General features: G+C 30.3%; 1 protein-coding gene across 1 annotated transcript; it reads right to left on the bottom strand.

Annotated features, from left to right (window-relative positions):
* Positions 1–1,982: 1,982 nt before the first annotated feature.
* LOC124946323 (rho-related GTP-binding protein RhoU-like) lies at positions 1,983–23,543 on the bottom strand. Its single transcript, XM_047486883.1, has 9 exons — positions 23,503–23,543; positions 23,142–23,226; positions 18,223–18,319; positions 18,038–18,147; positions 17,894–17,956; positions 10,890–10,970; positions 10,112–10,165; positions 2,735–2,902; positions 1,983–2,129 (listed from the first exon to the last, which is right to left on the bottom strand). The coding sequence occupies exons 1-9, from the start codon at positions 23,541–23,543 to the stop codon at positions 1,983–1,985; spliced, it is 846 nt and encodes a 281-aa protein (XP_047342839.1).
* Positions 23,544–23,781: the final 238 nt, after the last annotated feature.

Raw genomic sequence — 23,781 nt, 5'->3', positions numbered from 1 at the left:
ACGTGCCAAAAACGTGAAAAACATGTTAAACATGTTTAAAATGTGTTAAATATGTCAAAAACGTGAAAAACATATTAAACATGTCAAAACGTGTTAAACATGCCAAAAATGTGAAAAACGTGTCAAAATGTGTTAAATGTGTCGTAATCGTGAAAAATGTGTTAAACGTGTTAAAACGTATTAAACATGCCAAAAACATGAAAAAATGTGTTCAATGTGTCAAAAATGTGATAAAAGTGTCAAAAACGTGTTAAACGTGCCAAAAACGTGTTAAACGTGTGAAAAACATATTAAAAGTGTTAAAACGTGTTAAACGTGTCAAAACGTGCCAAAAATATAGAAAATGTGTTACAAATGTTAAAAACGTGTTAAATATGTCAAAAACGTGTTAAACGGATAAAAATGTATGAAATGAGTCAAATACATATTAAATGAAAAAATAAAAGGGTTACCCAACCCATATTAATAAATAATATGGGTTGGGTAAATTTAATTTAGGTTGAATATGTGTTGGGTAATATGAGTTGGGTTTACCCGTTTGCTTAACCCTATGTCCAAGTGATCATGAACTTGTCTTCCTCACGTAACTACAATATATTCCCTATGTTTTGTATTTTTTGTAATTTTTGAATAGAATCCCCAAATTTAACTTCGAAAAAAATCTATATGATAGGGCAACAAGTGGAGTACGAATATGCTAGTCAAGATTCTCCCTTTTACATTTACTATTTTCAAACTTCAAGCTTCTCATTTTATAATTTATTAGTTAGGTTGTATGGTTGACTTGAAGCTACTTTGAGAATTTGATTAGGAACTCATAGACATTATGTAAGTGCCCTAATGCTTTAATTCTTCATATACACATTCAATTTAATAAAACTTTGATTTTCCATTTTTTATTCATTTCATTTTCATAGTCGAGTTTTCCTTAAATTGGTGTGTTTTGTTTTGGGAAAACGGTTTAATACCATTTCATTAAAAAGCCCCCAAATGTGGGAGGGATCAATAATCAAAACTAGACAAACCCTAGTTTTGATTGTAAGATGACAAACAAAAGACCCAAAAGTTTCTGAATGGTGGCAGTCAAATCAAATTACAAAACACAGATTAAAATAAACAAAGACTACAATCTAGCTATCCCAATCTATGTTGTCTCCATATCCGCCTTTTGACCATATTGTCTTCTTCCACGTCCTAATATTCTCGCGTTCTTCATGAAGGGAGATTGAATTGAAGTAGATGATGATGTTTGTCTGCTCTTATTGTTTAATCTTCTTCTATATGAACTTGTACTAACATAATAAAATGTATTCTTTTTCAGGATTTCAAGGTTTTTGTCAGTACTTTTCTGTGCTTCAGTTTTCTGTGTTTGAAGATCAACAACCTTAGTTTCCTTCTCCACTGTTGTATCTTTGCTTTTCATCTTCTGACTCATCTTCTTCATTGCATGTAAGTTTATCTTTTTTTAAATCCCTTATTTCATCAATTTCATTGATTTCTTCTTTATTTGATTCTACCTTAATTTCTTCCTCTACATCATTACTTTCTTCCTGTTCTGATTTTTCCTTGATTTTTTCCTCTGTATTTTTACCATGCTGATTTTCTTTAACTTCCCCAATACGCTCTTTGATCATTGATTCTTCCGTTTCATTTTTCTGTTTTTCTTTATCTTGGACTTTTAGGATTTTATGCTCTTCCTCAATTGCTTTTGCACATTTAGTACTAACATGTTGAAAAGTATTACAGAAAATACACATGTCCGGCCTCCATTCATATGACATTTCCATTATTGTAGACCTTCCTTTCATGTCAACTACTGTCATTTTCTTTGGCATCGTACTTCGAGGATGCACTTCAATGCTTATTCTAGCAAAGGTAAGTTGTTCTCCTCCTTCTGTAATTGGATCCATGTATAATAGTTTCCCCAATAAAGTTGTAAAATGATTTAGAGCTTCTACATTGTACATGTGTGCTGGGATGTTTCAAAGCTTAAACCATATCTGGGCTGTTTCTTTTAGTTTTCTTAGTAAGTTCAATTCTTCAGACCATCTCTCCAGCTTCATACAGTTTGATCCAATATAAGTATGCCCATGTTTAAGAATATCATCCAAGTTTGATTCCTTTTTGAACTGTAGAAAATAGAGATCATGAATATTTGCAAAAACCTTCTCTAGTCCCTTCTGCTCCCATTATTTCATTAAGCCTTCCTTGGTGACTGAGAATGATATTCTATTCTTCCCTATGTAGTTTCCAACCAATACATTTTCCCATTCTTTAACACATTTTTCTTCCACTTCAGTTGGCAGTTTAAATTCAAAAGGAGAAGTGAGAACCTCCACTTTTATTTTAACATCTCCCAAGTAGATTTTTTCTTTATAAGCATGATCCTCTACTTTTTTTCTGCATTATTTTTCCAGACTTCGTTTACTCTCCAGCTGGAATTGCTCATGATAGTATAGGTCTTAGATTTATGGGACTTCACCAGCTCCCTCATTGTTTCAACTAACTAGTTTACTATCTTTGCATACTCTTCCTTCTTTAGTAAATTCCAGTCTTTAAGATAGTGTACATTCAATTGAACGGTTGTTTTCTGTATTTTTTCTTTGTTGAGCACAATCTCTCCTTTCTTTGCGTGCATCAGGAGCTTTGTGATTTGATTTTTCATTCCAAAGAGATTTGATCTTTCATTGTAACCTACTTTCCAAATTCCTTATTTCTTTCCTTATTTACTTACTAAATTTTCTTCAGAATCTTTATCAGCAGTTGGTTCTTGACTTTTGTTGCATTCATGTTTTTCATAGATAATCACTCCAGCAATCCTATAAATCTCATTTTCAGTATCCTCCCTTACACCTTCCATCACAAATTCTCTGACATCCTTATCCTTATTATTTTTTTCTTTCTTCCCATTTAATGAAGAACAGAAAACAACAACAAAAGAGAAATTATAGAACATGGTACACCAGAAACCCTAGATATTACAGAATAGGGTAAACTAGAAACCCTAACCTTCCAACCAAGTTTTGCAGATTAATGAACGACCTAGCTATTAGAGTTACTGTGTCATTTGTGTCGTATGTTCCGATTGTGTTGATTGTGCTGAAAGAGACCCGCAGCAACTAGCAATCGCGAACACAACAAGAAAATCGCGAGCTTGAAATCTTGTCGATTGTGTCGATCATTCCGTTCGTTCCAATCTTGTCGTTTGTAAATTGATGTTACAATATTATTGTATTGAGTGTTTAAAGAATTATGTAAAGCCAAATAACTATCATTCTTGCTTAACTGAAAATACTCAAATTTGAATTTTAAAATTAGGGAAATCATTCAAGAATGAGGGCTCAAGAGACTCACAACATATTGTAGAACATATCTAGATCACAATTGAGCATTAAAATCGGTTGTTTAAAAAGATTCAAAATAAAAAATTTATGAACTTTAAGTATTGACTTTATTGAAATTTCTTGATAATTTGATGTTATACTTGTGAATTGGTTGATTTAAATATGATCTTATCATGTTAATATACGTTTTTTATGTGTTTAGATTTTATTTTGGTTAAAATATTTGTGTTTTTGGCTTTTTGATATTGGAATACTTGGTGTTTTTTTTATTTGTTGTTCCTATTAGTCAAATCCTTTCACCCGCATCTAAGTCCTGTCGATTCCTTATCGTGTCCAAGTTGATACATAGTTTATATTTTATTAAAACTAATTACTTAATTGATTTTATATATTTATTAGTAATATATAATAATAATATTAAATATTACGAGGTTTCCATACGGTTAAAAATAAAATAACAATTTTATCATCACCTACTTACCGATTTATTTTCGTCAATTAAGCACAACATATTCCTTATTAGCATCCTATCTCTTCTTTACTGAGCTTTATTAATTTATTTCCGACAAAAAACAATATTATTTCCACTCACTTACCAACTCATTTCCGTCAAGTAACCAACATATTCTTTAATCTCTCTTTATAATTATTACAAATTTGCACCTGATGAGATTCAAACCCTCTTATCTTTATTATGTATAATGAACACTTAATCATTACACCACTAAAGATTGTTGATTTCTTTTATAAATTTATGTATAAGTATATAATTGATATGACTAACAAATATATATATATATATAATGTTATATATATATATATATAATATAAATGAATTTAAAATATTATTAGTTTAATTATTTAAAATGTTGAAGTTATATTATTAGAAATGTCATATATTTATTAATTTTGAAATTTATTTTAAAATATAAAGTGGTATTAGGTGGTTAAAATTTTAAACATACATTATGAGGTTGTAAGTTCAAAACTTGAGTCCTTACATAAATATTTAAATTAACCACAACAATCAGACACTTTAAAAGTTAAGTATTATTATATATTTTAATTATATATTTATATCTTTAAAATATATAATAAATATTTATTATTTTAATAATATAATAAAAATTGTATTTATAAAAATTATTAATTTTTATATTGTTAAAAGAAAAAAAGTTAATTAAAAAGGAGAGATTAAAAAAGAATATATATATATATATATATATATATATATTAAAAGAGAAATATATATATATATATTAAAAGAGAAATATATATATATATATATATATATATATATATATATATATATATATTTATATATAATAGGAGAGAGAAAACATAATTAAGATAAATAAATTAAAAAAGAGAAATTACATAATAATGTGGTATGTGGATGATTATGGAGAGAGCATGTATGGATGATTGTGAAGAGATCGTGTTGTACATCTCTACTATCTTATCTTAAATTAAGAGTTATATATATAAATATATATATATATATATATATATATATATATATTTGTATTAATTGTAGACACTCACATTCTATACCCAACATTTAATAATTTTAATTTTTCAAATAATTAAAATCCAGATTATTTATTAATAAAACAAAATATATAATTAAACAATTAAATAAAATAGATTGTGATTAGCATTTGAAAAAATCTACTTATTTTTATTTTTTACCTTATAATATTAAAAAAATTATCTTCATTTTTAATTTGCTATATTATTTAAAAATTATTTTAATTTTTATTTACTAATTACCTTGATCTTATTTGTTCCTAATAGGATTGAAAAAACCAGGTAAGAATGTCATGGATGGTGCAGATCATTTCGCTACGGGTGTGTTTGATAGCCCTGGAATTGGCATTGGAATTGGAATTGGAGGGTCCAATTCCAATTCTTATGTTTGTTAGACACTTTAATATTAAGAATTGGAATTGGAATTAGAATTCCAATGGAATTCAATATAGTGTAATTTGATAGTTCTCAATTCCTATCTTTTTAGGTCGGAATTGTAATTCCAAATTAACACGTTTTTCATGTTTTTGACATGTTTAACACGTTTTTCACACATTAAACACGTTTTTGGCACGTTTAGCACGTTTTTGACACATTTAACACGTTTTTCACGTCCTTGACACGTCTAACACGTTTTTGACACGTTTAACATGATTTTCACGTTTTTAACACGTTTTTGGCACGTTTAACACGTTTTTGTCATGTTTAACATGTTTTTAACACGTTTAACACGTTTTGACACATTAAACATATTTTTCACGTCCTTGACATGTTTAACACGTTTTTGACACATTTAACACGTTTTTCACGTCTTTGACATGTTTAACACGTTTTTGACACGTTTAACATGATTTTCACGTTTTTAACACGTTTAACATGTTTTTGACACGTTTGACACGTTTTTTATGTTTTGGCACATTTTGCACGTTTTGGCACGTTTAACAAGTTTTTCACATATTTAACACGTTTTTGACGCGTTTAACAAGTTTTCACGTTTTTGACACATTTAACACGTTTTTTTACGTTTTTGACATGTTTAACGCGTTTCTTTACATTTTTGACATGTTTAACGCGTTTTCACGTTTTTTACACATTTAACACGTTTTTTTACGTTTTTGACACGTTTACCACATTTTTAACACATTTTCACATTTTGGCACGTTTAACAAGTTTTTCACATATTTAACATGTTTTTTACACGTTTAACACGTTTTCACGTTTTTGACACATTAACACATTTTTGACACGTTTACCACATTTTTGACACTTTTAACACGTTTTAGCACGTTTAACAAGTTTTTCACATGTTTAACACATTTTTGACACGTTTAACACGTTTTCACGTTTTTGACACATTTAACACATTTTTGTTTACGTTTTTGACACGTTTAACATGTTTTCACGTTTTTAACACATTTGACACTTTTTTACGTTTTTGACACGTTTACCACATTTTTGACACGTTTAACATGTTTTTCACGTTTTGGCATTTTTAACACGTTTTTCACATGTTTGGAATGTTTAACACGTTTTTGACACGTTTTCATGTTTTTAACACGTTTAAAACATTTTTAACACGTTGTTGACACGTTTCACATGTTTTTTACGTTTTTGACACGTTTGACACATTTTAACACGTTTAACACGTTTTAACACGTTTAACACGTGAAAAACGTCAAAAACGTGTTAAAACGTGTGAAAAACGTGAAAACGTAAAAACGTGTGGAAATGTGTGAAAACGTGAAAAACGTGTGAAAAACGTGAAAAACGTGTGAAAAACGTGAAAAACGCGTGAAAAACGTGTGAAAACGTATTAAAACGTGTAAAAAATGTGTAAATGTTTGAAAATGTGAAAACGTGTTAAAACGTGTGAAAATGTGAAAAACGTGTGAAAAACGTGAAAAACGTGAAAAACGTGTTAAAACATGTGAAAAACGTGAAAACGTGTGAAAGTGTGTGAAAAATGTGTGAAAATGTGAAAAACGTGTTGATATGTGTGAAAAACGTGAAAACGTATTAAAATGTGTAAAAAACGTGAAAACGTGTGAAAACGTGTAAAAAACGTGTTAAAACGTGTGAAAAATGTGAAAAACGTGTGCAAACGTGAAAACGTGTAAGAAACGTGAAAACGTGAAAAACGTGTGAAAAATGTGTGAAAACGTGAAAAATGTGTGAAAAACGTGAAAAACGCGTGAAAAACATGTGAAAACGTGTTAAAACGTGTAAAAAATGTGAAAACGTTTGAAAATGTGAAAAACGTGTTAAAACGTGTGAAAAACGTATGAAAAACGTGAAAAACGTGTGAAAATGTGAAAAAATGTCAAAAACGTATTAAACGTGCCAAAACGTGAAAACATATTTTAAAAGTTAACATTTTGAACTGATATTTTATTTTACAAACATTGGAATTAGAATTGAATTACAATTCTATCATTTTCCCAAACATAGGAATTGGAATTGAATTACAATTCTATCATTTTTCCAAACATAGGAATTGAATTGTAATTCAATGCCAATTCTCATGGAATTGGAATTAGAATTCCAATGCCAATTCCAATTCCAATTCCCCCTCATCAAACACACCCTAAGAGATTTGACCAAATGAATTGTCGAACTGAAAGTGGTTTCTATTATTTATAAAATTTCAGGTCAAGCAAATAGAGTGAAAGAAAAAAAAAAGAAAAAAGAATAAGTAAAGAAAAGACCAAAAAAAATTCCTAAAAACCATAGTAACTCTCTTAGTGTTTCCGAAGTTTAGCATGCACAAATATCCATTATAACCATTGTAAGGATTCCTAACTTTCAATTTTTGTATACCTTCTTAATTTTCAATATATTCATTTTGCTTTTTTGTTTTTATTATACTTCAATTGGTAAATAAATTAAAGATTAACCAAATTAAATAATTTAAAAACTCAATATATTCACATATTTCATTCATTCAACACTAAAAAAAATGCCCAAATTGAAAAAAATAGATTTAATTTTATAAATCTATTTTCTGGGCCCTTAATTGATAACAAGGTTCAAAAACATGTGTATTGTTGTAAACTAACTAAATGAGATGTTTATACCCCAAAATACTATTATTAAGTCATCTACAAAAATAAAAAACAATATTGGTCTATTTTAGTTATTATGTGTTATTGACGTAGTTAGGTCATCCGACTAGTCTTGACATGATTTTGACTGATGATTGAAACCTCTGGCGTGGTTTCTGACCGAAGAAACGACCAAAGATCATCCATGGTTAAAGTCCAAACAAAAAATTCCCGCGCGATCGAGGCTTGTGACCCTAATCCATTACTTTATCATACCTTATTTGTTTGCATTCTTTGTGTAATTTGGTATGTAGTATGTATGTGCGTATATACGTATGCTTTGTAAAAAAAATATAAAATCCATATAAATGTAGACAATCATCTTTAACTGTAGGTTAAACAAGAGAAAAAAAGAAAAATTTACTCTATCTTCCTTCCTAAGTTCTTCAAAACCCTGTTCTAAATTTCCTTCCTTATCTTGATCCTTATGCTTACTCAATATTTATTCTTTAGTAACCCTTTTCTTCCTTTCATTCACAACCTTTTCCTTTTTCCTTTTCCAACCTTTCTTGTTCTTCTTTCTGTTTCTTTTCTGTCTCCGTCTCTTTCTCGATCTTCTTTCTTTCTTCTTCAATCATTTTCGGGCACTTGTAACATACATGTTCGAATGTATTACAGTCAAAGCATCTACTCGGTCTCCATTAATATGAGATTATCATAATTGTGGGTCCACATTTTCTGTCCATTACCATCATTTGGTATGAAAATTTTGATCTTAGGTGTATCTCAATGCACATCCAAGCATAAGTCATATGCAATTTTATATTGAGGAATACATTGTTTGACATTTTGTTGGATTTTATGAAAGTCCATATTTAATATTTGGTCTTAATTAAGTTTTAATTTATGATTTATTTCTTATTATTGTATTAAAAAATACTATTACACTAAAGGTTTTTTTTTTTTGAGGTAAATGAAGATATAATAATTTTTTTATTAAAATAGTTGATAGTTATAGTTTATTTGGTAATATTATTCTAAATATCATATTTGATATAAAAGAATAAAAAAAGTAAGAGATAGGATAAGAGCTTAAATTTTGAAGAGTAATGACGTGATCAATTTGATTGATGAAAAATTTGATTTTTTTTCTCTTTTTTTACTTTTTTTTTTCTTTTATCTATCCAATAAGGTGATTCTATTTAAGGTCATTCTATTTCTTTCCTCCCAAAATCCCCTCTCCTAGATCAAATTATATATGAATATCCAAATTTAATAAAAGTATAAGATATAAAAATTTGAATTTCCTACCAAATAAAATTAAATAAAAGTCTTTGTATCATTAAATACAAACTTATAAACATTAAATAAGGATATAAATCAAATAACTAATATAAGTTATTTGATATTTTTAAAAATATCATATATAAATAAAAGAATACTCAAATATATATGAATATGTAAATCTTTATACTCAATAATTTGATACTAATAAAATAATATAAAATGATTTACTCGATAAATATCAAAGAGATTCTAATCACTACAACAAAAAAGACCTTCGGTGACCCTTAAAAAGACTTTTATCAACCCTTAAAAGCGTCGCCAAAAATATCATCGAACCTGGTTCTTGTGTCGTCAGAAGTAGGGCCGACGCAAGTTATAACAACGCTTATTTAAGCGTCGGAAACATTAATTTAAGTGTCACTAAAAACCCATTTAATTTTTAATCATTTCATTGTTTAATTTTTGTTTAACAAATTATTTATAATTTTTGTTTGTATTTTTGTTATAAATTGAATAATCATTAAAAACATTTAAAAGATCATCTTCTATTCATTATTGACATTTTAAATAATAACAAAACAAAACATAAATTTTCTCAACAATAGTTTCTCATAAAAAAATATCATATTCAAATAAACAAATATTAATTACCACATCACAAGTTTTTAATAATATTCAAACAAAAAAACGTTAGGTTCCAATTTATTTTCAACTTCGAGTGAACTCTAACTATATATATACATATATAAAACATGACTGTGATGATCATTATTCTTTTTGGAAGCTCACCAACAAAACCTTCAAACATTAATGGATAAACATTAATGGAGTGATATGATAAACAATTTATCATTAATCAACGAAAAATATTAACAAGTTCAAATAAATATATTTAAATATTGCACTTACAAATGTGATGTTCATAGGCTCCACAGGGTTTGATTCAATAGAATTTGTTCTAATCTGCAAGAGAAATATACAAGTCATATTTATCTAAGACAAGGACAAAGAAAAGAATCTTAAGAGTCTAGAAAATCCACATGACAATAAGTTATATAGATACAAAGAATGTAGGAGTTACGCAATTTCAACTAAAACCAACAATGTTTAATGACTTAATTAGTATTTCTAACCATAGAAAATCATCTATCCAGAAATAAATAATAAAATATTATAAGAGCTACAAAGAACTGTGCCTTTTAATTTAACCAAAAATAAAAAACTATTGGAAAACAACTTAAGTGTGTTTATAGTGGAGGTCGGTAGTGGGCCGGGCTGGCTCGGCCCAGCACGATGAGTTTTGACGGGCCACAGGTCAGCATGATAACATATCATAGGTTGGGCTGGGTTTGATATTATTAGCCCATAGGCTCGGTTCGGTCCGGCCCGCTAATAGCACATGGCACGACTCGACCCGACCCACAACCCTGGTATGACACATTAGTAAATATAAAGATAAAAAAATGGTAACAAAAAACTGTAACATTTATAGAAAAAGACAAAAAAATGGTCACATTTCTACCAACACTATAAATTGAATATTTCACTTCATTTTCAAATCACCTATTCTTCTCTCTCTTAATTATCTTTTCTCAACGGTTTAACCTCATTTCTCATTTAATCTACATTTTTTCTAGTGATGCAACAATTGCACGACAAAGAAGACATGTCATTGAAGATGTCTCACTATTTCATCATCAAGAGGATGAAGATGATGAAGTCCAAGCTGACGATGAAACCCAAGAACAAGTTCCAAATATTGTTTCACCTTCAGTTGATACAACAGGATCAGGTAACACTAACACTAAGAGACGTCGAACTAGTGAGGTATGGAATCATTTTGATATATTAGAATCAGACACTACAGCTGAGTGTAAAACATGTTCACAAATTTATTCTTGTAAAAGTTCTAGTGGTACAAGACATCTAAAAAGACATATTTTAACACATGCAACTCTTGAAACTTCTCAAACACAACTAATGAATGCAAACAAAATTTTTAAATTTGAAGCTGAAATTGTTAAATATGAACTAACTAGGTTGATTATAACAAATGAATATCCATTTTCCATGATAGAAAATTTCTTAGGACGGTGAATAATTCTTTGCAACCTGCTTTTAAAACAATTTCTGCTCGTACAGTTACACGTCAAATTATGATTATGTTTAATGAAGAAAAAACTAAATTAATAGAATATATTTTATCTCATCAAATAAAATTTTCATTAACTAGTGAAATTTGGGATACTTTTTTAGGAGATCATTATTTGTGTATAACGGCTCATTTAGTAAATAATTCACATATTTGTAAACGAATAATATATTTTAGAAAATTTAACACTTTACATATCAGCACTAATATAGCTTCTATAATAGATGAACGTTTAAAAGAATATAATTTTACAAATAGATTAATTTCGATAAGTTTTGAAAATGCAAGTAATAATAATAATGCTATTACTAGGTTAGAGAGAATGTTAGAACCAATTTTAGATGTTTCTTTATTTCACGTTAAATGTATGTGTCATATAATAAACCTTATTGTTCAAGATGACTTAAATGTTTTTCAATCTATTATTCAAAAAGTGAAAGATATAATATATGTTTTACGTTCTTCCACACAAAATTATAATAAATATAAAATAATTTGTCGCCAATTAAATGTAAAACCATTAAGAATTCCAAACATTTGTATTACAAGATGGAATTCAACCTATATAACATTAAATAAATGTGTTAGATTAAGAACACCATTAATGATTTTTAATTATTTTTGTTGATCTTATTCTGATTTTATAGCAGAAGATTTTGAATTTGATTTAGCTGATAAAATTTCTAAATTTTTAAAGTTTTTTTCGACACAACTAATATTTTATCAACTATTTATACACCTTCATGTCATAAAGCTTTTCGAACTATAATCGGAATGGAAATTCATTTTCAAAAATATAAAAGTGATTCATTTTTAATGAGTTTATCCCTCATATGGAAATAAAGTTCTTAAAATACTTGCGGATATTCCGCAATTATATTGTATAGCTTCTGTTTGATCTAAAATATCTGTAGTAGCATCTTTCTTAAATAACCACTATACATATATATGTAAAAATATTACATCAAATCCAAATTTAATTACTAAAGATAAATATAAACAATATTTAAATCCACAATTATGTACTCATAATAAAATAAAAGAAATAAATGAACTTATTAAAAAATATATAATAAATATAAAACAAAATATTTTCCATTACTTAGCCAACAAACTTAACAATCCGAAAATCAAAATTTTCAAAATGAGGATGACAACCCTTTAAACATGTTTTTTTCATATCGACCTTCTAATGCTTGTAGTAGTAGCTACGGTGTTTCGTCAGATTCTTTTGACGAAATCGCCGCTTATAATAATATTTTTACTGAGGATCCAATGTTTGATATTTATCTTCTAAAATGGTGGGGAGACAAAAACAAATACATTTCCATTTAAACAATTAGTAGCCCGGGATATTTTCACCCCTCCTGTATCTACTATTCCTTCAAAACAAGTATTCTCTGATTCCAATAGATTGCTGAGTCCGAAGAGGACGAATATGAAAGAGTCGAATATACAAATGTGTATTCTTTTGAAGGATTGGTTCGATGCGGATATTAATGAACAATATCAAGGTTGTATGCGAGAAACTGAAGGCACATCTGATATTGATTCCGACGAAGGTGTACGAGACAACTAATTATAGAACATTTCAGATTTAATCTAAGGTAAGTTAGAACTACGTGAGGTCTATTTTTTTACAAATTTGAGGTATGCAAATTTGTAAGATACGTAGGCGACTCGAAAGGGTGCGACCCCATATTTTTTAAAATTAATTAGTTAAGAGATTTTTTCCTTTCCTTATTGTCCTACTTAGCTTCAAATGGAAGTAACAGATTATTATCCTTATTCTACATGAGTTCAAATGGAAAAAATAAATAAATTAATTAAGAGAACTTTTCTTTTCCTTATCATTGTCCTACTTGGCTTCAAATGGAACTAACTGATTCTTATCCTTATCCTATACGAGTTCAAATGGAAAAAAATAAAAGAAATAAAGAAATAAATTAATTAATTAAGAGATTTTTTCCTTTCCTCATTGTCCTACTTAGCTTCAAATGAAACTAACAGATTCTTATCCTTATACTACATCAGTTCAAATTGAAAAAAAATAAATTAATTAATTACTTGGCTTCAAATGGAAATAATGGATTCTTATTCTTATGCTACATGGTTCAAATGGAAAGCCCCTCATATATATATATATATAAATATCTATGAATACTCAATAGTATTTTAAAACAATTAACTTTAATTTGTCATATCAAACAACATGAACAAATCACTATTGAAGCTTGTCATTATCGTATTAGCTTTTCTTATTTATGGTAAGTTTAATGATTTTATATGTAATTAAATTAAAGTTGAAATTCAAATAATATAATTAATAATAAAAACATTCCATGATTTTTTTATGTTTTTTTTACAGAGAACGGTAGAGTGATGTCATATCCATGTAATAATAAGAGTGCTCATTTCAAGGGTGCATGTTTGGCAGACAACCATTGTAAACAAACTTGTTTAACTGAATCACCTACCAATAAAGATGGGTATTGTTTTCTTTTTACATGCATATGTATGGGTCAATGTACACCTATTCGTGTTCTTTAACTGCCCAACTGTATTACTATAGTTATGAAAAGAATAAAAAATAATATTTATAAAAAGAAATATTTCAAACTTAATTAGTTGTGAAATATAATTTTAATTATGATTTTTAATAGCGTATATGCTTGTTCAATAATTCATCTAACATTTAAAGTAAAAATAATTATTTTATAATCACAATGGCATATTATTAATCTTTTTACGTACTCCACTATAAAATTAAAAAATACTAAGATAAATAAAAATCCTCTAAATTCTATATACAAACAAAAAAAAGCTTTAAATTTTGTAAGTTATAAAAACATGTTAAATAATAATATGAATAATATCTCTATCTTTAAACTATTATTAATTCTAAAATTATCATTATTTATAATTTTTTAGAAGATAGTTTTTTTAAAAAAAATCACCTCAAGTAATAGAATAATTTGAAACTAAAACCGTAAAATATGACAAAGTTTTTACAATATAAAGGAAATAATAATTTGAATAATATTTTTGTCTTTAAATTACTATTAATTTTATATTTATCATTATTTATAATTTTCTAAAAGATAATTTTCTTAAAAATACCCAAAACTAATAGAATAATTTAAAACAAAACTGTAAAATATAACAAATTATTTACAATATAAAGTAGATAATAATATTATTGATTTAAAATCACCAAAAAAAACTAACAAATTATTCACTTAAAATATTCTTACATTGCTTAAATTGGAGGTAATGACTAGGTAAAAATGTAAAAAAATCATTGTTACTATTTTTTACTTGGTCCATTAAATGATATTTCATTTAAGCACATAAAAAAAGATAATTGGTATTTTTCTCCCTAAACTTTGCTTCAATTCTTGGATAGGTCCATGAAATTGTGTCTGATTTTGCTCCAAATACTATACAAAAGTCTGTATTACATCCATCGTTAAAGTTAATATTTAATCCGATATTTATTTGTAACATAGATAATTAAGAGGCTTTAAAATAAAAAATAATAATTCCTCTTCTTATAATTTTTCTAATTTAAAAAAAAAATACTTTTTTTAATGATTAAATAAATAAAATAAATGATCTTATGTCTCAATCCTCTAGCTATATACTAGCCAAAGGCTAGTTTTCTGACCTTCGCCGTCTCACCTACTATTTTCTTTGTAGTTATATATTATTACTTGATCATTACATTTCAATTTAATTTAATTAAAAATGAAATTATGAAATTAATAAAAATGAGAAGACGTAATCGCAAGATCAAGATTGATTCAAGGACTAGAAAATGTATTTAATGTAAAGCTAAAAGTATAGATTATATCGATCTCTTTTCTAAAGTTGGACATAATTTTTCTTGATTTTTTCCCATTTATAGAGTATTTTATGTTTAGACTTAGTTTTTTCTAAATTTTTTACTAAGTCTCTTTTTTTAGAATTTTCTAAAGTTGGACATAATCTTTTCCACTTCTCAATTTTTTTAGAATTTTCAAATGAATGAGCGCGTAACAAAACTACATACATACACATATTTATCATATAGATATATGTCAAGTATTGTAAAAGGCTTCGCGATGTAGCTTTGTTGCTCAATAGGACGAGACGAGGCAACGGTTATAGGTAGAATTAGTTTTTTTAATTCTTGATCTAAAGTTGACGTGCATTAAGAGAAGAGCTTGTCTTCCAACAAGGAATGTCCTTAGACCGTCGATGCAAGTGGGGATCCTCAATTTGGAAGTTTCTCATCACCGATGTTTCAAAATCCCTCATTTTCAAGATTAGGGGATGTTTTAGAAGAAGAAAGGGTTAGTACAAGGTTTTTCCTAGGTTTTCCTCAACTCATAAATCACAGAAAGCCTTCTTGGCCTGGGTTGAGGGTGTCATCCGTATTGACTACTTTTAGCACATAAAATATATATGTGTGAGCTTCATCCAACAATATATATTCACACACCTCCAAATTTGAGCTCCAAGTCTCATGCAAATAGTCATGTAAGGTGAACATGTAGTTTAATCAATGTGTAAAATACTTCAATACTCGGCCAAAGTGAATTTTGAAGCACGTAGCAACACGGATAACATCAACATAGTTTCCTGAGAACTGTGATCGTTTTTTTACGTCGACAACGACAAATTGAAAATTTTTCTAAGCTCTCTATTTTAAATAAATTTAGTTTTGAAAAAGTCAAATGTGAGGGGAATTAATTTTAAGATTTGAATTTTTTAGTTCATAAAACGAGAGTTTATAAAAAACTCCATAACTTACAATCCCGTCGAATTTGAAAGAAATTAAGAGTTTAATAGGAAGTATGTTATAGGCCTACTTATTTTTTTTTTCAAATTTTAATTTCTCACGGCTTGAGAGTCTCTGCCTAATTTATAAAAATTAGGAAATTAAGAGATTCGAGTTCGACGTTTGGTTAAATGGAAAAGAGTTTTTTAATCGCTAAGTCTCACAACGCCCTTAAGGTATCTATTAATTAACTTTGACCGTTTTAACAATCAATTACGCTTTACAATGTTTTTAAAAATATTTACATGCTAACCTAGGATCACATAAGCCACAAACTTACATATAAAAAATAAAGAAAACAAAAACCAAAATGAAAGCCTAAACACAAAACATAAATATATGAAAACATGCACAACACTATTAAACAAAGACCCTATAGAGATTGTTAAACCAATCGCTATTAACCTCAAAACCAATCGTAATAGGCTTATAGCTATTGGTCATATACCAATCGCTCTCAATCGGCAAAAGTCTTTTCGTTGTTGTCTTAATTGGCAACGTTGATTGGTAGATAACCAATCATTATAGGCCTATATCGATTGGTGTAATAACCAATCACTACTACTCAAATCATTTAGCGATTAGTTTATTAATTAATCGCCATTTCCTTTAGCAAAACAAATTATTGTAATTTTATTCCTTTAGAAAGAAGAGTCTTTTATACATATATTTAAACATACAACATCCTTCATCATAATTGAAAAAAATATATCAATTCCATACATAAATCCTTGCCAATATACAAATAAACTAAAAAGGATTCACTAGTACAAAATGTTTGATACACGAAAATAATAGATAAAGTTGTTTTAAAAATAACAAACCATTTAGAGAATGAGAGGTCTTATAGTGCCCATTTTCACTTCACACGAATTCATCAGCATCCTTCTCATCAACTATGTGTTGTTTGTTGTGAGGAAGTGATTTCAATTCAGCCCTCGGAGAACTATTATTATCAATCAATCAGTGACCATCTTCTGTGATATCTGATACACAAGAGTGTCAATAGAGTTAACAACACTCCAATAACTACTCTATAAAGATCCCAATAATCAGTTTAGATGACTCTTCTTTCATCTTCCAACCACTTCTCTAGAACAACATATAAATAAAGGATAATCTAACTTATAATAACAATATAAATACTTATATTTGAGCTATGATATCATCTAGTAGAAAGTATAAACATTCACTGATCTAGAGACAGTAGGACAAATACATAAAGAGATTACAACAATTATACACAAATCTGAAGAGATAGAGAAAAAGAGTTGGCGTTAGAGGCAAATTAACTAGTTGATATCATGATTATCATCATCTACATAAAATAAATTATGATCGTAATTGGACAACTGGAGATTGAGTATGAACAATGGAAAAAAAGGTCATAGATACACACTGACACAGACTAAAATGATTAAAAAATAAACAAACTCTATCAAAACCTGGATTAATAAATGCAATCGCTATCACAGTCTCATTCTAATTATCATATAGCCATTGCATGTCAATTTCATGATAGAATCGTTTTTTGATGAATAGAGATCCTTCTTAACAAAGCTTTGTCAAAACCAAAATGATTGGAACACCAAGGTACGGTGAAAGACATAGACTAAATAAACTGAGGGAAATCTAAACGAAAAATCAAGATTATATGATCTTCCATTATTGATCCTTAAGTAAAACATAGATTGATACAAATGATGAGTATCTTAACAAGTTTTGTCCCAACAATAATAATAGGGACACCAGGTGCATAATTCCTCAATTCAGGAATCCACTACAATAAAATCCAAAACCAATCGTTTGAATAATGTTTCCTTTAACTCAAAAACAGAAAAATATGAAGTAACATTCAAACCTTCTTGGAAATATTTTCATAAATGGCCTTGATAATAAGAGAAAATACAAGAATGAAAACATCTTCTCCTCGATAACTCAAAGGTCTAAGTCTATTGTAATCCTCTTGATCTATAATTAATGTTACCAATTTCATATCTAGGATATATATATACAGATAATGAAATCATTCGAGAAAGATTTTACTTGTAGTATCCCATAACCCTATATTCACCGTGTTCCCATCCACAACAATGTTTGCACTAAAATTATCAAAAACGGTGGGGGATGTTAGGATTTGTATCTCCCAAATCCTACCAGCTTGAAAACAATCTGTAAAAACACAAGAAAGAAGAACACAAGAACACACAGATTTATAGTGGTTCACTCAAATTGAGCTACATCCACTTCAGCCACCACCAGATTTACTATGAAGAAGAAGAAGGAATACAGAGTTTTTGCCTCACACTTTATCTCTCTAAAATTCTGTCTCTCAATGTAAACCCTTAATAATCACATATTTATAGGGTAAACATTCAAGTAATAAACCTAAATAACTTTGGTCAGGCCCAAGCCCAAAACCAAAAAAGATAAACCCAATAAACTCTAATTAACAATGTAGAGTTTATTATAAGTGTAGGCTCCATAACTCAACAATCTCCCACTTGGAGACTAACTTCATCATCTCTCGATCGGTAGTGGCTTTCCATTCAGTTTCTTAACGAAGAAGACCAACTGAAGTTGCACACAACTTCAGTTTCTCATTTGTCACAACTTTCGTCAACATATCAGCTGGATTCTCACTCCCGGGAATCTTCTCAAGAGCTAATACTCCATCTTCTAAAGCTGACCGGATGAAATGATAACGAACCTGTATATGCTTCGTCCTGCCATGATAAACAGGATTCTTTGCCAAATGAATGGCACTCTGACTGTCGCATCGCAACACACTTTCCTCGTAGTCTTGACCCAATTCTCGCAAAAAGGGTTGTAACCACGTCATCTCCTTAGCAGCTTCTGTCACAGCAACATACTCTACTTCACAACTAGAAAGAGCAACAATCTTCTGCAATTTTGATACCCAACTGATTGCAGTACCTCCCAGAGTATAAATGTACCATGTTGTGCTCTTCCTACTATCAACATCACCACCATTGTCAGCATCAACATATCCTTCTAAACCCATATTAGACTTTCGAAAACACAAAGTGAGACTCGTACTTCCTCTTAAGTATCGTAGTATCCACTTTACTGCTTCCCAATGTTGTCTACCCAGGTTGCTCATGAATCTGCTAACAACTCCCACTACATGTGCTATGTCTGGTCTTGTGCAAACCATCGCATACATAATACAACCAATGGTAGAGGCATACGGAACAGTGGCCATGTAATTTTTCTCCTCCTCTTTTGAAGGCGACTGATCTTTAGTTAGTCTGAAGTGACTAGCTAAGGGGGTAGTAACTGGTTTTGCATCATACAAGTTGAATCTGCTAAGAACTTTCTTCACATATTCTTCTTGTGAAAGCTTGAGAACTTCTTCATCCCTAAAAATTCTCATCCCAAGGATTTGTTTAGCAGCACCCAAATCCTTCATTGCAAACTTTTCAGACAACTCTTTCTTGAGCTTGTTAATCTCATACAAACTTGCTCCAGCAATCAACATGTCATCAACATAGAGGAGCAGAATAATGTACGATTTATCAAACCTCTTAATATAGCAGCAATGATTAGCTTCACACCTTAGAAAATTGTTACTTTTCATGAAGCTATCGAACTTCTTGTACCATTGCCTTGGAGCCTGTTTCAAACCATACAGACTCTTCTGAAGCTTACACACAAGCTCATCTTTTCCTTTGATTTGAAATCCTTCTGGTTGTCGCATGTAAATCTCTTCATCTAAATCACCATGAAGAAAAGCAGTTTTGACACCCATTTGTTGAAGATGAAGGTCTTCTTTCTCAACCAAACTCAAAATAGTTCTGATTGTCATCAATTTAACTACTGGAGAGAAGATCTCATTGTAGTCAATACCTTCTTTCTGTTGAAATCCTTTCACAACCAATCTTGCCTTGTACCTCATGGTTTTATCATATTCTTCTTTAATCCTGAAGATCCATTTGTTGTGAAGTGCTTTCTTTCCATTTGGTAGCTTAGTGAGCTCCCAAGTCTGATTCAACATCAAAGAGTCCATCTCATCTTTCATAGTAGACTCCCACTTAATCGATTCATCAGATTGTATTGCTTCCTCATAATATTCAGGTTCACCTCTATCTGTCAACAAGATATAGTTCAGAGATGGAGACCACCTCTCAACTGGTTTTCGATTCCTTGATGATCTTCTCAACTGTATAACCGGTGTTTGCTGATTTACCTCTGGGGCCACGTTCTCAACGATTTCATCTTCAACAACACATTGTTCTTCTTCGACAACCGGTATATATTCAGCTGAAAATTGTCTCAAATCGACCGTACCAGTCTCTTCCAACTTGGAATCACCATCTGATATCTTTCCAACACAATCTTTGTAGAGAACCTGTTCATTGAAGATAACATTTCTGCTACAAATGATCTTCCGATTTTGATTATCCCAGAAACGATAACCAAACTCGATATCACCATAACCAATGAAAAAACATTTATTAGACTTTGGATCAAGCTTGTTCCTATCACATTCATTAATATGAACATATGATAAACATCCAAACACTTTCAAATAAGAAAAGTTTACCTTTTTATTGCTCCAAGCTTCTTCAGGAATTCTGAATTCAAGAGGAACAGAGGGTCCCCTGTTTATCAAATAGGCAGCAGTATTAATAGCTTCTGCCCAGAAAGTTTTAGGCAGCCCTGCATGCAATCTCATGCTTCTAGCACGCTCGTTCAGTGTTCGATTCATTCGTTCAGCTACTCCATTCTCTTGAGGCGTTCGGGGAACAGTCTTCACCATACTGATCCCATTCACAGCACAATACTCTTTGAAATCTGAATTGATATATTCACCTCCGTTGTCGGATCTCAAGCACTTAACTCTCTGATTTGTTTCATTTTCAACCAAAGCCTTCCACTTCTTGAAAATAACAAATACTTCAGACTTGTGCTTCATAAAATAAACCCATACTTTTCTTGTTGAATCATCTATAAAAGTCACATAGTAGTATGATCCGCCAATAGAAGAAACAGGTGCAGGTCCCCACACATTAGTGTGTATCAACTCTAGTTTTTCTTTCTTGAGCTCCTTCCCAATCTTTAAGAAACTCACCCGTTTCTGTTTTCCAAGAATGCAATTTTCACATAACTGATGTTCAACAGACTTCAGTTCTGGAATCTGTCCATTCTTCAAAAGAATTTTCATCCCTTTTTCGCTCATATGGCCCAACCTGCAATGCCATAATTCACTGTTCTCTGAGTCATCAACTACAACAGCAACTGTTTCTCTGCAAGTTGAAGTCGTATATAACGTTCCAGTTTTGTGACCTCGAGCAACAACAATTGCTCCTTTAGTCACCTTCCATGCACCATTTCCACAACTGAAATTGTGACCTTCTTCATCAAGTTGTGTAACAGAGATCAAATTGCGCATTAAACCTGGAATGTGTCTCACCTTATTAATCTTCCAAACGGAACCATTTGCCATCTTCAATTTGATGTCCCCCATGCCAACAATATTCAGTGGCTCACCATCTGCAAGATATACTTTCCCACAGTTTCCAGCCACATAATTCTCCATTAATTCTTTGTGAGCAGTGGTGTGGAAAGACGCTCCTGAGTCTAAAACCCATGAATCTATCGGACTATCAACAGACAAAAGTAACGCATCTGTGACAGATTCTAAAACTACGTTGCCTGCATCATTTTTATCATCACCATTTTTCTTCGGTGCTTTGCAGTTCCTCTTCAGTGACCCTGTTTACCACAATTCCAGCACTCAAATGTCCGCCCAGACTTGGACTGACTCCTCCTGCTCCTTGACATAGATCTGCTCTTACCTCGGTTGAAATTTCTATCATTACCTCTTCCCCTGTTTTCCACATTCAGAGCAGAACCTTTGAATGTTTCACCAGAATCAATTTTACGAACCTCTTCAGCAAGAATACGATCTCTAACTTCAACAAATTTCAGTTTAGCATTTCCAACTGAATTACTAATTGCTGCCCTCATAGGTTCCCAACTATTTTGTAGAGATGATAACAAAATCAGGGCACTAACTTTATCCCCAAAATCAATCTCAACAGATAGCAATTGATTCACAATTGTATTGAATTCATTCAAATGAGTAGTGACAGAAGTACCATCAACCATTCTTAAGTAAAAGAGTCATTTCATTAAGTGTACCTTGTTGTTAGCAGATGGTTTCTCATACATATCAGAAAGAGCTTTCATCAGATCCATGGTGGTCTTCTCCTTTGCTACATTGTGAGCAACCGTCTTGGCTAGCGTCAATCGGACAACTCCCAAAACCTGTCTATCAAGGAGTTTCCATTCAGCTTCATCCATCTTCTCTGGTTTCTCACTCAAAGGAACATGAAGCTTCTTTCCATAGAGATAATCTTCAATCTGCATTCTCCAGAAGGCATAATCTGTCCCATCAAATCTTCCAATCCCATGTCCTATACTGTTCTCACTTGCCATTGTTTCCAATTCTCAGATCTAGCCTAGCTGCTCTGATACCAGTTGTTAGGATTTGTATCTCCCAAATCCTACCAGCTTGAAAACAATCTGTAAAAACACAAGAAAGAAGAACAAAAGAACACACAGATTTATAGTGGTTCACTCAAATTGAGCTACATCCACTTCAGCCACCACCAGATTTACTATGAAGAAGAAGAAGGAATACAGAGTTTTTGCCTCACACTTTATCTCTCTAGAATTCTGTCTCTCAATGAAACCCTTAATAATCACATATTTATAGGGTAAATATTCAGGTAATAAACCTAAATAACTTTGGTCAGGCCCAAGCCCAAAACCAAAAAAGATAAACCCAATAAACTCTAATTAACAATGTAGAGTTTATTATAAGTGTAGGCTCCATAACTCAACAGGGGACATAATCATGTTTTGAATACATTATATAAGATAAGAAGATCTAGTTTTCTTGATTCTTCGTTTAGAAATTTATTACAAAGACTTACAGTTGAGAATGTGTTGCTAGTGTAAGATATCATCTTACAAGTTTTTCCGACGGCTCCATCACCGAAAGTGACGCAATTGATGAATAGAGAAACACTCATTTTTCAATGCGATGAGTAACAGATCTTTTAAAAAATGTTTTATAAAAATGAAAACTTGTAAATCACCATTTCACCTCCTATAAAAATTCAAACCAAATAAGAAATTTGAACTTCGAATAACCTAAATACGCGAGTGATTTAAATGAAACCTAACCTAACCTGATTTCTAGGACGCCACTATAGCATTCAGATGCTTCACCATAATCACCTTCTTTGGCTATAGCAAATCCTTTCTCCATAAACTTTTCTGCATGTTAGCATGTTCTCCTCATTTGCATCGGAAGTCGCAGTCGAAGTACTCATACGTCCTCTTTGATTGAGGCGAAAACTGGATCTTCCTACAGAGAATAAAAACCATAAAAGAGAGAAATGGAGAATGCATCTGGTTCTGGCCGAGGAAAAGAAATAGAGATTGGAGAAAAAGATAGAATAAAGTGAATGAAAGGAAACTATCTTGCGGCAATAGGGGGTGCGAGTTTCATAAAGGAAAGGGAAATGAGAGATCTGTTAATTTAACCTTTAGGGAATAACGATTGGTCAC

Source organism: Impatiens glandulifera, chromosome 7 (assembly GCF_907164915.1).
Source record: "Impatiens glandulifera chromosome 7, dImpGla2.1, whole genome shotgun sequence".
Taxonomy (NCBI): Eukaryota; Viridiplantae; Streptophyta; class Magnoliopsida; order Ericales; family Balsaminaceae; genus Impatiens; species Impatiens glandulifera.
The sequence above is the reverse complement of the archived record's forward strand: the minus strand, read 5'-3'. Positions and strand labels throughout refer to the sequence as shown.